This window comes from Ammodytes marinus (genome assembly GCF_949987685.1).
Source record: "Ammodytes marinus genome assembly, chromosome: 15".
NCBI classification, from domain to species: Eukaryota; Metazoa; Chordata; class Actinopteri; order Uranoscopiformes; family Ammodytidae; genus Ammodytes; species Ammodytes marinus.
Genome location: NC_137219.1, coordinates 24,067,892 through 24,084,042, shown reverse-complemented (window position 1 = coordinate 24,084,042; position 16,151 = coordinate 24,067,892). Strand labels below are relative to the sequence as shown.

At 45.6% G+C, this 16,151-nt stretch overlaps 2 protein-coding genes across 2 annotated transcripts; one reads left to right on the top strand and one right to left on the bottom strand.

The window, feature by feature from the left end:
• Nucleotides 1–895: 895 nt before the first annotated feature.
• slc4a1ap (solute carrier family 4 member 1 adaptor protein) lies at nucleotides 896–10,800 on the bottom strand. Its single transcript, XM_080041951.1, has 14 exons — nucleotides 9,958–10,800; nucleotides 9,085–9,310; nucleotides 8,768–8,896; nucleotides 8,568–8,628; nucleotides 8,039–8,178; nucleotides 7,517–7,677; nucleotides 6,794–6,863; nucleotides 6,351–6,540; nucleotides 5,810–5,906; nucleotides 5,232–5,448; nucleotides 4,674–4,772; nucleotides 4,210–4,295; nucleotides 3,980–4,049; nucleotides 896–2,102 (listed from the first exon to the last, which is right to left on the bottom strand). The coding sequence occupies exons 1-14, from the start codon at nucleotides 10,753–10,755 to the stop codon at nucleotides 2,053–2,055; spliced, it is 2,394 nt and encodes a 797-aa protein (XP_079898077.1). The 5' UTR covers nucleotides 10,756–10,800; the 3' UTR covers nucleotides 896–2,052.
• A 235-nt stretch (nucleotides 10,801–11,035) lies between these two features.
• Nucleotides 11,036–15,443, top strand: supt7l (SPT7 like, STAGA complex subunit gamma). Its single transcript, XM_080043003.1, has 5 exons — nucleotides 11,036–11,121; nucleotides 11,939–12,431; nucleotides 12,852–13,176; nucleotides 13,931–14,138; nucleotides 14,432–15,443. The coding sequence occupies exons 2-5, from the start codon at nucleotides 11,995–11,997 to the stop codon at nucleotides 14,740–14,742; spliced, it is 1,281 nt and encodes a 426-aa protein (XP_079899129.1). The 5' UTR covers nucleotides 11,036–11,121; nucleotides 11,939–11,994; the 3' UTR covers nucleotides 14,743–15,443.
• Nucleotides 15,444–16,151: the final 708 nt, after the last annotated feature.

The window sequence follows — 16,151 nt, the reverse complement described above, 5'->3', positions numbered from 1 at the left end:
GTTCAGTACGTTATGACAAACTACCACGGCACAGGTATTGCATGGACAAATTCAACATGACTGACATCTCCATAACCTTAATCAAAATACCTTTGTTCACACATCAGGAGCTCAAGAAGTGCCCAAGAAATGTTTCAGTCGTTGATTCTACGGCTCAGAAAAAACCTGGACGTACAGCAGAAGGTATAAAATCCATGCGCCATCACTGAAGGCTTACCTCATGTAGATGCGTGGTTGATAGTTTTACTAATTACTCAGAATTCCTCATGGGGGCAAGAGAAGTTACGCACTATAGCTTTAGGATGTACTGTAAGACATGGCCCCGTCAATACCACACTCTAAATTAAACCAGTATGGAAGTCCTGCACTTGAACTTGAGCGACAAAGTGCATAGGCTTACGTTTCTTGTCATTTACTATCCTCTCCTTAGTGTGTGTGTGTGTGTGAGAGAAGGATGTGCCAGGTGGAAGAACAGAGGCCTCCTCTCATGCTCTTCTCGGGGGCCAGCGAAGAATTCCTTCCGTCAGCGATTAGTAGGTCACAGCACAGAAACATCACAGCAAAAACATCTCCAGCTAAGACCACAAGCCTCTTTGTGCCAGATCAAGACCCGGAGAAAAACCTTCTTTGTGCGCGTGTGTGTGCGTGTGTGTGTGAGAGAGAGAGAGGGCTTGAAAGAGAGGGAAAGAAACTCTGACGTCAAAACACTGGGGCTGGGTGTGAAGTAGGGCCAGGAGCGCACGCCAGAGATGAAACGGATGGATGGAAAATACTTAAGCACCAATACAAGGGTGAAAAAAAAACTTAAGAGTGACCCACTAACTCACACGCTATGTACAGACAAGTTTATTTTACAATTTATATAACAAAAAAAAAATACAGTTTACATTTCTGACACAGGACAAAAAGCGGTATGGGCAGTAAACCAACAGAACAGCACTGAGTGGGATTTCACTGAGAGCGTGTGGAATCCTACAGGCAAAACACCAATGGCTGACTCACTCTCTAAAAGACAATCGTGTTAAAAAGAGAACGTTGGGAGAAGGTTGGGGCTGTGTGAGCGTCGGTGTAGACACAGGCGCACGCACACACATACGCACACTTAGCTTGAGTCATTATCAGCTTGTGTTTCATCCAGTAAGCCATCCAAGTGTCCAGATGGTCACAAAAGCTGCTTCAATGCTCTCCCTCCTTCTCTCACACTCTCTCCTTTGGAGTAAAAAAAAAAAAAAAAAAAAAAAAAAAAAAGGTTGTACCAGTGACCGACTGGAGCCAGAAAGGGGCACAACACAGATTGGAAGTAAGGTGAATTTAACAGCAAAAAGGGGCAGAGAGCTGAATTCAGATCAGTTACAGCTCCTGCTCTAGTCTCCTTCTGTTTTCGGCTTGGGTGAACTCCAATAAAAAAAAGGACTAAATACAAGTGCTACCCATTTCTATTATCATCAAGTGGTGATAAGTGCCAGTAGGCTGACTGCCCAGTGTCTGCTCTGTGTGGGGGGGTCTTTCCCCCAAACTTGCCAGTTTAATGTGAATCAGAATCAGGGGCGGATATAGTCATATCGGGGCCTAAGGCAAATACAGGCATGGGGCCGTTCACATCCCTTGTTCTTCCCCCTGTTCAGCCCTTACCCAAACCTTGACATCAATAGGATGGACGCTTGTGCAACTTATTTTTAATCAAGCGATCTGATGCAATTTTAGCATAGGCCTATGGATAGGTATAATGGACTGTTACATAATTAATCAAAAAGTAGAAAAATAAACTGAGACATTTTATGGGGCCCTAGTAAGCTAAGGGGCCCAAGGCAATTGCCTACCTTTGCCTAATTGTAAGTCCGCCTCTGATCGGATAAGTGTTCTTCTTGTTAAGACACTCCGAGAATGCAAATATCCCCTAAAGATGAACGAAGAGGTGCTGCATTGTTATGCCTGCGTGTCCCTGGTGTGTTTCAGGCTCTACACAGACACTGGTGGATGGATGGAGACCGGGTGGATGTGTTGCAGGTATTATCTGCAGCATTTAAGCTGGTGGAGAGGACACACAGGAGCTCAGTAGCCGTACTTTTCGTTGAGGTGTGTTTTGCCGTCTCCGCTCTGACCTACAAGTGAAGAAAAAACAGGAATTTTGAGTCAAATGGGATTCAAGTTTATGATTCGCTGTGTGGTATAACTTTTAAATGTCCCAAAAGAACAAATTCTCTCAACTGAGCAGTATAGTACAGTATTAGCTCATTGGAATGGTGTGCAATCATCACAGCGATCACAGTTCCTGAAATGCCACAGTGCAATCAGCTGGGAGCCCTGGGTCTGGGTATGGCCAAGGCTGCCAGTGGTTTCAAAGTGTATTTTCATTCCAGCTTATCTTATCATTTATAACTTTGATCTGCATTCCTTCGTGGACAATGAAAAAAGTCGCTGCAATTTTCAGCAGCACAAATGGAGCATGAAAGCCCCGTTTACTTCCTCTCAACGTGTCCTTAAAAAATCCCCCCCACCCCATTCCTGTGAACAGTAGGCCAGGAACATAGCACACTGGCAGGGGTCAAGTTAAGGCAGGGACACACTACATGGAAGGATTGCCGTATAGTTCACACTCAAAAAACGTGCTGCATAGTAATCTGGCGTCTTGCATTGCTGTGGTTTGCACACAACATGACTTAATCGGAGACAAGAGCCCCTTTTACACAGAGATTGCGGCATATTGACGGAACAACATCACTCCAATATGCCGGCTTTGCTTGCTTCTGTGTTATTTACACAGAACCAAGCAACGCCGGCCTGCTGGCGCATCAGTAGCCCCTTTTACACAGCGCTCCGGAATGAAAGAGGTGCTTGTAAACAGCGTCAGGTGTGACGTAAACATTTAGCGCCGCGCCGGTCAGCTGCTTTACAACAACAACACTGACCGGTGAATTGAGAGCAGAAGTGCTGGAGCTTGCAGTAAGAGGGCCGTATTTTACTGTCCCCACGATGTGCCGGTTGATCTCGCGACGCGCTGAGTCCAACATCTCTGGGACTGTTAACCAAACTGACAAAAATCACTCCGCTGCTCACTGCATCACCTCTGTGTGTGTGTGTGTGTTTGTGTGACAGGTTGGCTGTGAGTGAGTCTCTTTGTAAGGGCAGCGATCTGCCAATCAGACACACACATACACACAGTGTGTGAAGTCACGTTACTGTAGACAGAAATAAAGTGTGGATATACACTCAGACTTAGGATAATAATAGCGGTGGCGATCCAGTCGCACCCTAGTTTAGCCTAGCCTAGCTTAGCCTAGCATTCCCATTGTACAACTTCCCCTGGGTAGAAATAGTCTCATACACTCTGCAAAATGAAGCGTGGGGGTTTGGATTGAGCAGCGGACCTTATGACCAGCTAGATTATACGCCGTTCCTTTTATTTGGTGATTTTTACGGGACATCAGGCCGCCGTGGTTAATGTTAAACACACGTCCTTCAACTGCTAACATGGTTGCATGTTTAGAACCTAGGCTATGGAACGTCAAACGCCCCCCTGTTCCGCAACAACAAGCTGGCCGCATTTAAACAGAGAGGCGGAACTGATTGTGTCGGGAATCTTACTACCCCCCGAGGTAGTAAAATTCCCGGAACAATCTCTCGCACCTTTCTTCCCTCGTTCCGCAACGGTCGCATTTATACAGCAGGGCGGAGGGCCGAAATTCCGGCATATTCCCGGCTTTCACTGGCTGTGTAAAAGGGGCTAAGGGTTCAGACAACTACGTTTTACAAGGGGAAGCATCCATAATAACTATGCGTGAGACGGTGGCGTGGTGTTTTTTCTTCTAACCGTTGATGTCCGCAAGAAACAAGTCATTTGTGCTCAAATAAAAATAAAAGTATTTGGAGAAACATAATGTATTGGGAGATGCAGTCAGTGTGTTGATCTGGGACATGAACAATTGGTCAATAAGTCTTGGAGTCTTGTGCATGTAGTCAGTTCAGTCAGCCTGTTTACCTGTAGGAGGCATCCAGACACAGTAGTCAGGGTCGTCCTCTGGATACTGTTTTGTGAGCTGCACTGGTGGCTGTGGAGACAAATCAGCAATTCATTAAAGTCATACTTTTCTCTTTGATGGAAATTGTTTGAATCACAGTGTGTGTGTGTGTGTGTGTGTGTGTGTGTGTGTGTGTGTGTGTGTGTGTGTGTGTGTGTGTGTGTGTGTGTGTGTGTACGCGCCCGCCTACCCTGCTGGGGCCCATCACCTTCTTCTTCACGTTCTTTTTGGGGCCGGGCTGTGCTGCGGGCTCTTTGTCGCCTTCTGATTTGGACTCTATGGAGACATGGGTATGGTTCATTAGGGCAGACCCACCAATACCACAGTGACACACAATAACCAATGTTTAATGTTTTTAGAGACCACAGCCTGAGATGGTCACATGTAAATCACAACACTGAGGGCGGCTGTGGCTCAGGTGGTAGAGCGGGTCGGCCAACGGTCGAAGGGTTGGCGGTTCGATCTCCGCCCTGCCACTTGTGTCATGGTTGTTGTGTCCTTGGGCAAGGACACCTTGCCCCGTGTGAATGTCGATAGTTAGCCTGTTATCGGTGTGTGACTGGTAACGTGGGAATGTGAAAAGGGCTCCCATGAAAAAGAGTCTCCTGTCTCAATAGGATTTACCTGTTTAAATATAAAAATAGCAGCACCCACCTGGACTGGACTCTTCCACAGCCTTGTTGCTGCTGCGCTGAGGAAGCTGCTCCACTGCTTCAGCTGAGCCCTGGTCTCTACTCTGTTGGGGGCTTTGCTCTGATACCAAGTCAAACACACAGAAACAAACTTTAATAATGAGGATAAACGCTGTTCTTCAGGTAGAAATCAAATCAACTTTCCAATTCTATTAGGTATTACAATGTCTGAAATCTTTTGGAGCTTTTTTTCAGGCCAACTGCCGGTACATAGCACCTTATTCATTGTAACTTTGCAGATGAGTCACAGGGAGGAATATTAGCAAACTTTACACCTCAAATTTGTATATTTACAAAAACAGGAACCACTTTGATAGATAAGTTAGCAATAAAAATCCACGTATTAAAAATTTAAATCCATTAAAACTATGTATGATACATTAGATGATGATGATGTTTTTTGTTGTATGCATTACAGATCTACTGCCCCCCAGTGGCAAAATAAATTCATATTACCCATACCATACTATGAGAATTCCAAAATAAACTAAGTACAGAGGACAGCTGCCTTTTCTTTTACCTTTAGTCTTTTTGGACTGTGCGTGTTGCCGTCCTGAGGGAGCCCTCTCTGGACACATGGATGGACTGGACTCTTCATCAGAGTCATCATTCATCTCAGTTACACTCTCACTCTCTTTCTCTTTCTCCTCCTCTTCTTCCTCCTCCTCTCCACTAGGGGGCGGGTCTCTCATGTTGAACAGCTCAGCGGGCAGGTTGGCTCGCTTCGGGGGCAACTTCTACATGACAGAAGAAGAAAGAATAATTCATAGTAGAGAGAAAGAGGCAGTGAAATATAGGTGCATCTTACAAAAAATGTTATCCATTTTTTTTCCTGTAATTTTAGTCAAAAAGTGAAACTAATATATTTGACAGGTTTAAGGCCCTGACCAAGTCGGATTAATAAACATACTTTTCAGAAGGTAGACATTTCTGTATTATGAATCGTTGTATTATTGGTCTAGTAATATTCTAATATTTTGAGCTTCAAGCCGTTATCAACAAAATGAAACATTTCTGTATCAAAACGACAGGAAAACAATAAACTTTTCCATGATATGCTAATGTTAGCATCAGTCAAACATGGCAGACAGCACCTACCCCAATGGTTCCAGTCTTCAGTTTGAACTTGCTTCCTCCCTTCATGGCTCCAAACAGAGGTAATGTCTTTTTAGGCTTCTCTGTCTCCGAGCTACCACTGTCACAACACACATCAAATCATCCTTTAGGCACTTAAATGTGGCATAATGTGTAATGGAATAAAAGTTTTTCCTCAAATTTCATCACAGTTAACACAATTACGTACTTTAGGGAACATGTGCTGACATTTTAGACCTATGTGTAATTGGTCAAAGGTGGAGTCCCCGATTCTGGAGAACTATTGTTCATCTCCTGAACTATCTCCTCACTATTCACTACCCGTCCCTGTGTTCACTGAAAAGTGTTAATAAACAGCCTAGGCTCTGTAAACGGGCATGTTGCTAGCTTTGATTACATACCAGTTTACAGAGCCTAGGCTGTGTATTAACACACAAGTCATTTTGACAACAAGTGTTTTCCAGAATCGCTGATTCCACCTATTAGAGTACACCTCATAGGTTCTTCTGATACTCCAGAACAAGCAGCATGTTGTGTGTCTAACCTGGGCATGAGTGAGGGCAGCTGAGCGGGCCGGGTGAGCTCCACCAGCCTGCGCAGCCTCTCCACCTCTTTGCGGAGGTCTGCGGTGTGGACGTGGAGCTTCCTGCGCTCCACTGCGTCCATGGCCGCCTCACTGCGCACTGCTGTCATGAAGGCATCCAGAGGGTCTTCACTGGACGAGCTGGACGAGTCTGAAGGGAGGGGATATGTACAGTGATACATACACTCACCGGCCACTTTATTAGGTACACCTGTTCCATTGCTTATAAAAACAAAAGAGCTAATGAAATGCATTGAGTTGCTGCCATGTGATTGGCTGATAAGTTATATGTGAACCGCTGGGCCTAATACAGTGGCCGGTGAGTGTATATACAGGCTTACATTGGTAGGTTTGGTGTCTGGACATAGAACAGTGAACACACAGGAAGCTAAACCATGACTCACCTCCTCTACCAGCACTCAGCTTCTTCTGAGTGTCTGCCAGCTCCTTCTCCACTGAGGACAGTTTGGACACCTGCATGACCATAAACAACAGAGACAATTATAGTAAAAGTGCAGTTAACATGAATACACCTCACAGTGTAGACTTTTTTACACAGCCATGGGAATTTGGTTCTTCAAAACTGTTCCTGCTATCTAGGCAGGAACTGCACTGTAAGCGGAGCAAAGTGGAACGTAGCAGCCCGTTATGTTTTGACCCGCTACACCGGCCACGTCTCTGTCGGGGAAGTTGCTGTCAGGAGCAACAGGAGGAGCAAAATTGTCTGATTCATTCAGTGCAAATAAGGACATAATCTTCTGCAGTTTTTCTGAACTTTGTGTGATTACAAATGAACAGAATTTAAATTGAATCTACCCTTTCTATTAATTATACTAATGTTTGAGTGCCATGGCATCTGGGTGGTTACTGCCCACGCTGTATAATCACAACACCACTGGTTCCATTCTAACAGGCGACCTCTGTTGCAGGTCATAAGTGCAGGTATCCCTTCACTCTTTCCCCCATGTTGAACCGTCTCATTCTCAAACTTAACCCCCCTGTCTATTTAATGCAAGAATGACCACAAAAAAATCTTAAAAAAAAGAATGCTAATTATAAAAACAATGCTATTAAGCCAGAGTGAACAATACAGGGAGACGAGTAGAGATGTTGTGGATGTTTCCTACCAGTGTTTCGTATGTGTCTGGTCGCTCCTCTATCTTCCCCAGCTTCTTCATGCGGTCCTGTCTCTTCTTCTCCACGGTGCCGGTGCGGTCCAGAAAGGTGTCGTCATCACTGTCATAGAAGTCCTCGTCCTCCCAGTTCTTCTTCCTGCGTTTACGGGACACTAGCAGGAGCAGGACGGAAACACAGGGAATATAGATTATTACATTGTTTTGTTTTTTTCTATAGCACTTTTCTTAAAAACTGTTCCAAAGTGCTTAACAAGGACAAATAAAGCAGAACCTATTTCAAATAAAAAAGACAGGCCTATAGAGCCAAGCAAAAACACCTTAGAATGTCATAAGAAAGAAAGTAATTCAAATAGGTATAAAAAGACAGAATAAATCAAAGCACAGTGAAAAGACAATAATATCAGAGAGAACACAGAGTGAATATAATCATAAATAAAAAATCTATAAGAACGCTAACAGTCTTGTTAACATGTCAGTATGGTGTCTGATCATGCTGTGTAGCTGAGTCCTGACCTGCCTCCTGGCGCAGCAGCCCTCTGGCCTCCAGCATGCGACAGGCCTCCAGACAGCACTGGATGAGCGCTTCTTTCTTCTTCCCCACGACCGTCACCTCCGCAACCAGCTGTTTGCCCTTGGCATCGTCCACCGGAAGCCTGACGCGGAAAACATTAAGAGGTGAATGGTGGGCTTTTTACACACACACACACAGGCACACACACAGGCACACACACACACACACACACACACACAGACACAGACACAGACACAGACACAGACACAGACACAGACACAGACACAGACACAGACACACACAGACACACACACAGACACACACACACACACACACACACACACACACACACACACACACACACACACACACACACACACACACACACACACACACACACACACACACACACACACACACACACACACACACACACACACACACACACACACACACACACACACCCACACCCCCCTTTACAACCTTTCCAAAGCGTGCAAGCACATTTAGTGTCTGTTAATCTCCACGTACTTGATTCTGCACATCCAGCTGCCGTGGCTTTTGTCTTCATACTCAAACTCCAGCTCCTCTCCTGAAGAGAGAGGACGCAGAAGCAGATGTCAAGAAAATTCCACAAAGAAAAAAAAGATAAAGAGGTTATCTTCTTTATTTTACAAGAATAAATTCATAATTTTACAACAAAAAAAAGTTGTAACGGTAGCCCCTCTCACCCTCCCTGTCGTAGAAGCCCTGCAGAGCTTTCTTTGGGTCTTTGAGGTAGGCCGCCTCCTGGTCCTCCTGGAACTCTGTGGAGAAAGGGTTCTCTTCATTCTCGTCTTCCTCTGGCGCCGCCTCCTCCGCTGCATGGAGGGGATGAAGGGAGACGGATGGAGAGAGAGACAGAAAGAAAGAACAATAAGGGTTAGCGTGAGTCTTTGATTACAAGACACTACCGCACTCAGGAAGACAATAATGATAATAATAATATATGTAATATCTCGACACAGATTACACGTGGCCTAATTCTGAAACCAGCATGGAGACTCACCAATTCCCCATGAACAGCCCGAGTCATCTTTGCCCTTGCTCCTGTTGCTTTGGCCCTCCCCGTCTCCTCCCTCCTTGTCTTTCTCCTCCTCCTCCTCCTCATCATCATCATCAGAGCCTCCATCTCCCATCATCCTCTTCTCCAGCTCTTCTTTGTGCTTCCTGGCTTTCTCCCTCAGCTCGGTCACACCCAGCTCTGACTCCTCCTCCTCGTCAAACTCTGGACCCTGTGGAAGGAGGTGAGACAGGTGACGAAAGGTGTTCTTAGTGTAAAACATCAACTTACCGCGTTTGTGCTGTGACTTTTTTGTTGTATGTTACATTGCCCATTTGATTATTTTTTACAAAGTGGTTTTGAATTGCTTTTTTTTAGAGCCAGTGATTCTGGACAAAGCTTGTTGTCAAAATGAATTTTAAAAAAAATCTCCATACGATCCGCTACCTGTCCGCACTGTGTGTATGTGTGCTGAAAAATAAATCCAGAGTTAATAGACAGCCTAGGCTCAGTTTACAGGCATCTACGCAAAGGATATGTAAACTAAAGGGGACCCGCCGTTGCTACTAACATGCCTGTTTACAGAGCATAGGCTGTGTATAAACTACTAACACTGGATTTTTTTCAGCATGCAAACAGTACTGACAGGTGGGTAGGTGGTGAGATGATGAGGAGATTTTGACAACAAGTTTTCTCCAGGCTCAATCTTTGATTTCTTCCCAAGGGTTTAGCTTTACACTACACTTCTTCCAGCTATATGGTTTCAAAGTAGCTTCCCCAACACTGCTCACAGTCATTTGCAATGGACTTTAACACGCAAGCAATATATTCACTGCAGGTGTAAAGTGGTCCAGTCCTCTGCATCCATCCCTGACTCACCTGCAGGATAAACAGCCTCGTGCTTCCACCAAACTTCAACACATGTCCCACGCGCAGCCGGATGAAGGTCTTCGGGGGGATCTTGTTCTTGTTGACCACCGTGCCGTGCGTGCTGCCCAGGTCGTGCACGTAGAAGCCCCGCTCCTCTCCCACGCACTCTGAGTCCCCGGCCGAGCCGCGGTACTGAACCACGGCGTGGTACCTGGAGATGGACGGGTGCTCCAGAGACACGTCACACACTGGCAGGCGTCCCACCACGAAGTAACTCTTCTGAGTGAGAGGCACCTGGTCCACTATGGCGCCGTTTTTGAGTATTTCCAGAGCGTAGGGGGTCTCCGGGGCCTGGCCACCCCAAGGCGGCTCTGTGTACGGGACAGGGGGGAACTTACCGATAGGAGGGAGCACCCTGGGCTTAGCGTCTGCCTGGGTTTTGACAGGAGCCACATTCTTCTGGACTGCTTCGACCTTTATGTCCTGTTCTTCCTGGCCTTCTTCTTCGGTGGTTTTGTTTTCATTCGCGGGAGCCGAAGACTCCTCACCTTTAGTGCTGTCTGGCTCTTTCGCTTCTTTAACGTTATTATTATTCTCCGTCACGCCTTTTGTTTTGGAGGCTGCTGCTGCTGTGACGTTACTGCGTTTGCTGCTGCTCCCGAGGGGGGCTCGTGAGGGTATCGCGAAAAGAGCCGGTTTCTTGAAAGTGTCCGTCATTTCTGGTTCAGTTTTGGGCACATCTTTATTTTCGGCTTGTCTTCCGTTCTCCGTGGACGAACACTCGTCCGTTTCCATCTCAGAATTCATTTCTTCAGCCGTGTTTTGCACACACACGGGCGGCGGAGTGGCGGCGGCCATGTTTATTTGGTGCGACTGTGAATTGTGTCCGGCTTTTCTACGTCTCTATAAAACTTACAAAGGCAGCCAATGAAACATATGTACTATTCATTTGTAATTAAATTCGAAGAAAATAATTGTAAACATGACTACATGGCGTGTGTATTGTTTTTAACAGTATACAAGTTAAAATAAATGGTTTGTTGCGGAACTAAACATCTCGTTCACCCGTTCACCCGAATGTATATCCAACAAGGACGATAAACTTAGTTCCGGTGCAACTTCCTTCTTTTGACTCAAACTATTATATCAACCGCTCCATCATCTGTGTGTAATGTGAGTAACAGGAGCGTTTTGAACTTGTGCATAATTGAACATCTTGAACGAGCATGTTAGTTCTCATCTAGCTGCCATCTAAAAGTTGTTTGCTAGTGCGTTCCATCATACAGGACCAACGCATGACACTGCTGTCTTGCCAAACAAATAGGCTACCTGCTAATCTCGGCACATCAAGAGCTGCCTGTATCTCTATTTACTTTTTTTAAATGGCATTTCTTGCTACTACTACTAGACTAACCTGGTTAAATAAAGGATACATAAAAAAACACTCCTACTGTCGTTTTTTCATTACAGAGGCATTGCGATTTGTTTATAATTGCTAATGTTTTCCTGGTTACTGGTTGCCACCATGCTATTAGTATTATATTTCACTCTGTTTACAAAAATTAGGCATGATTACCCTTTTTCACTTAATGTTATGGTGGCTCAGATCCTACCTTTCGTAGCACCGCAAGTCATTTCAACGTCCTCATGCATCAATATTGCATGTAATATTTATGTCACTGAAATCGGTCCAAATGGGATTTTTCTGTTGGACTGTTCTGTACACACATAATCTATTTTATGACTGTCCATCCGTCATGGGATAGGGATTTCATGGGTGTGTAAAGCCCACCGAGGCAAAGTGCTGTTTTGTGATAGTGGGTTATTTAAATACATCTGATTTAATTTAGGGTTCAAAAGTTTCACCTTTTGAAAAGATTTTTTGAAAAGCCATCCAGAGTTGTAAACCGGTGTCCAAAAAGTCAGTGCTATTCTGAAAGGTCTTATTTGAAATCAGATGTTGATTGTGTGACTCTGACTTCCTCTCCAGCTCTCCAGTGTCCATCCCTCCAGTCTGACCCTGGCCTGTGCCTCTGCCCGCTCGTCATGATGCGTTACTGGGGTGAGATCCCCGGTCCGGCGGGCGCCCCTCCCAGCCGCAGCTCCTTTGACCTGTTGCAGCGTGAGTTCCGCTCGGTGGAGATGCAGGACCCTCCGTTACACCAGCCGTCTGCCCAGCGGCCGCGGCCCACCACCATGCTGGACATCCCCTCAGAGCCCTGCAGCCTCACCATCCACACGGTGCAGCTGTGTCAGCACGCCCGCCGCCTACGGGGTCTCCTGGCTCAGGCCCAGGGGCAGGGCTCAGCAGCCTCGGCAGCTTCCGAAGGGGGAGGCACCAGGCCGGAGGAGGCCGACGCCAACCTGCCCCCCTGTCCCCCCACCCCTCCCGTCATGCCCGACGACCTGCTACCTGCAGACAGCAAAGCCCCGCATCAGCCCTTCCAGCTCCGCCACAGCGACCCCGAAAGTGACTTCTACAAGTAAGTTGGTCATGAGCTGCACTCCTCTCTTTGTAATTAAGTATGTTCCATGTCCTGTAAAGTAGGGCTGCACAATTCTTGCTAAAATGTGAAGCACGATTTTTCCACTCATTCAATTCGATGGACAGGTAGATATTTGCTGATTTTGACAAAAAGTGTTTGATTAAAATCGCTTAGGGCCAATCCCATTTCTCATCGTCACCCCTCCCCCTCCAGTATGCCTTTAATGCATAGGGCAAAATGAGCAAGAGCATTGTCACAATTTAGGGATGATATTGCATAGATGAATTGTGATACTGTAAAGTATCTTGAGTTATTCTAACTGTTTTGTTTACTGTCACCCATAATTTTCCCCAGACATAATGTCAGTCTTTTTAGCAACCAGTCATCATTCATCTCCTCTGGTTGTTCCATCTTTAGGGGTAAAGGTGAGCCCGTGACCGAGCTAAGCTGGCCCTCCTGCAGGCAGCTCCTCTACCAGTCTGTAGCCACCGTCTTGGCCCACGCCGGCTTTGAGTCAGCCCAGGAGAGCGTTCTGGAGACCCTGACAGACATGGTGCAGGAGCATTACCTGCGCCTGAGCCGGCTGCTGCGTGTGGCCGTGGACCGGGAGGCTCGCCTAGGGGCCAGTCCCTTCCCCGACGTGGTGGAGCAGGTGTTCCACGAGGCCGGCATCGGCAGCGTCTTGGCACTGCAGCGCTTCTGGCAAGTCAGGATCAAGGACTACCACAGCTATATGGTCAAGGTTAGTACGCAAACGATTGTGCAATTTGACAATATAAACTATATAGATTTGGCAACTATGCAATATGTTGGCACACTGTTACTGTACACTCTGGTTACTTATTAATTGTATCTATGCTGCCTGCTCTTAGTTGTTAATTAATAATGTTCCAACATGATTTTTATGTTAATGATTCTTTAAAAATGTATGTGCATTGATTAGTCCATCAATCAAATAGTCCTTTTAGAGAAAATGAATTCTCAAAACGTTTAATAATCAATAGGGGTTGAAGTTATTTATCAAGCAGACAGAAACTCCAGCTTGTCCGACATATATATTTGCTACTTTTTTATCATTCTACATTTTATATATTTGGGACTTTTGAGCAAACAGGACATTCAGGTTCAAGCTTCCAGGTGCTTTATGCCTCCACTCGGCTGAGATATAAAAAAAAATGCTCCTCAAATGTCGGAAGAAATAATAAAATTTGTAATGAATTTAAGGAAACCGTAACAGTGAAACTACATAAAAAAGGACACATGGGGTATCTAATAGTTATAGTGAGGTCATATAATAACTACACAGATGATGAGACTGATAGGACTCATTATAAATAAAAAAATTAAATAAAATTAAATAAAGAATAGTTACATTTCCTTACCTCTTGTTATTTAGAGAAAATACTATATTATTTAGGCTCCTATCTACCATTGCTGTATTTCTTTTTTACTCCCCCACTAGCATTTGACAGATAAAATCTTTCTCTTCCTTCCAGGTGAGTAAGGAGCTGTCAGAGGAGTACGAGCGCCTGGTGAATCCTGAGAAAGCTCTGGAGGACTCTAAGCCCCCGAGGATCAAAGAGGAGCCCCTGAGTGACATCTCCTTCCCCGTCAGCGAGGAGCCCGAGGCGGACCCGGCCTCTGGAGACCAGGCTCTGCCTATGGCTGCAGGCCTGGACACTGACCATTCCCCACACACCTCAGGTGAGAGCAGCACATGTGGGTTGGCATGTAGACCTTAAATGTGTAGCATACTGTGCACAGTGTAGAGAAGATAAAGATGCTGCTTCTTAAAAACATGCCGAAAATGCATTTTTAAGACCTGTGAATACTTTTTTTTTTTATCTACAAAATGAAAAAAGGCTGTATCCAACATCTGTTCTGTGAGGCTTTCAAAAAAATTGTGAAAAAGTGAAACATTCTACCCTAGCCACCTGCAGGGTCTGATTCAGTGGTCTAAAATCACCTTTTCCTAATGTCTTCTCCTCTCCTTTAAGGTGGGGGCGGTGCCAACAACTCCCCGCTGTGGCCGCAGGTTAAAATGGAGCCTACGGAGGGTGAGGAGGGCCAGAGCGCTGGCCACCATCACCACAGTCACTCTCACCACCACCATGGCAGTGTGCTGGGTGGAGACGTGTTCGAGGAGCCAGGGCCCATGTCCACCATGAGCGAGTCAGGGGGAGCCATGGCAACCTCTCCAGGAGGCGGGGCTTCTGAAGGCAGCTACTCTTCCAATTCACCAGACTCCCTGATAGGCACCTCGCCGGTCTTCAGCCAAAGACCCAAGAAACGGGCCAAGAAGATGTGAGGCCCTGGGATGTGGACTCCAGACCCACCAGCAAGTCCTATGCCTCGTTTCCACTGTTTGGTTCGGTACCGCACCGCACTGATTTTATATGCGTTTCCACTATCAAAAGTTGGGAAAGGTACCAAAATAAGCGAACCCAAGTCACACCTATTTTTGGGAAAAAGGGTGAAGCTACACACTGCAGTCCGTTGATCGACCGACAGAATGGTCTTTTCCGTGTGATTAACCGCAGTGCGTAGTCACTTGGGCAAGACTGAAGAATCTTTTGTTTCGAGAAAAATGTTGGCGCCAGCTCTTCGTGGCGTTTCTCCTCTTCATTGAATGAATCAGCCGGCTACTTTGTGTCCCGCTGCTATGATGTCACCATAGTTATGTAGCTGCCGCAACCTATGTTCTGACCATGGCTATCGCTGTGCGGCGTAAACCCTATCTACCAAGTAAGGGTACTGTCAGCAGTGGAAATGCACGCCATATCTAGGGTTACCGTGTCCTGCCGAACCGAACTGTGCTGCTCAGTGGAAACGATCTCCAGCTGCTGAGATAGACTGACTGAGACATTAATGTCAGGCGCGAACTGAACTGATGTGGGGGTAAATATATATTTAGTCGTTTATGTGTATGTTTGTATGATTTATAGTTTCTCTCACACTAGCTGAGGATGTTGCTATTAAATTCAAATGGAGTTTGATGTCAACACAATAAACAGCATTTAAGTAATCAGTTTTGGTTATTTTAACTAAGGAAAAAATAGAAAGAGTTTTACAGTTAACCCAATGAATTGAACAACGGGGAAAACACAAGAGGTCCAAAAGGCAAACACAAACCCGTTCATTACCATTCAAACATGCTCCAACAAAACTTTTCATTGTGAACATGCTGTTATATATTACATTGTATCTTCAACTCCTCATTTCCCTTCTGCAGTACACTTTACATGTAGCCCAAAACACCAGAGTGATCCACACCCACACACACACACACACACACACACTTCAAACACCTGTCAAACTGAAGTTGCTCCAATACATTAGCATCTGTTTCAGTAATGAGGCAAAGCTGTGACTGCAACACTAGAGGCAATTATGGCTTGGCTTGTCAGCGTGGTGAAGGCGACATCAATCCAGGCTTAATGGAAAATTAATTATGGCACGCATAATTCTGCATGCTGAATGAGCGGGGCCTGTTTGGATACATGGGATTTTCTTTTGTGCTGGCCTCTTTAATTTTCACAATTGGACTAGGTAATCGCCGGTGCCCATGTTGATCGGGGTCATATGTGATGATATTGAATTAGCTGCATTTATAATTGATTTATGGTTTTCGAGCACCGCACCTTTAAAATATGTAGCTGATTTGCAACACTCAGTGCGTTTACATGCAGACTCATAATCGGGTAACTAAACGAATAA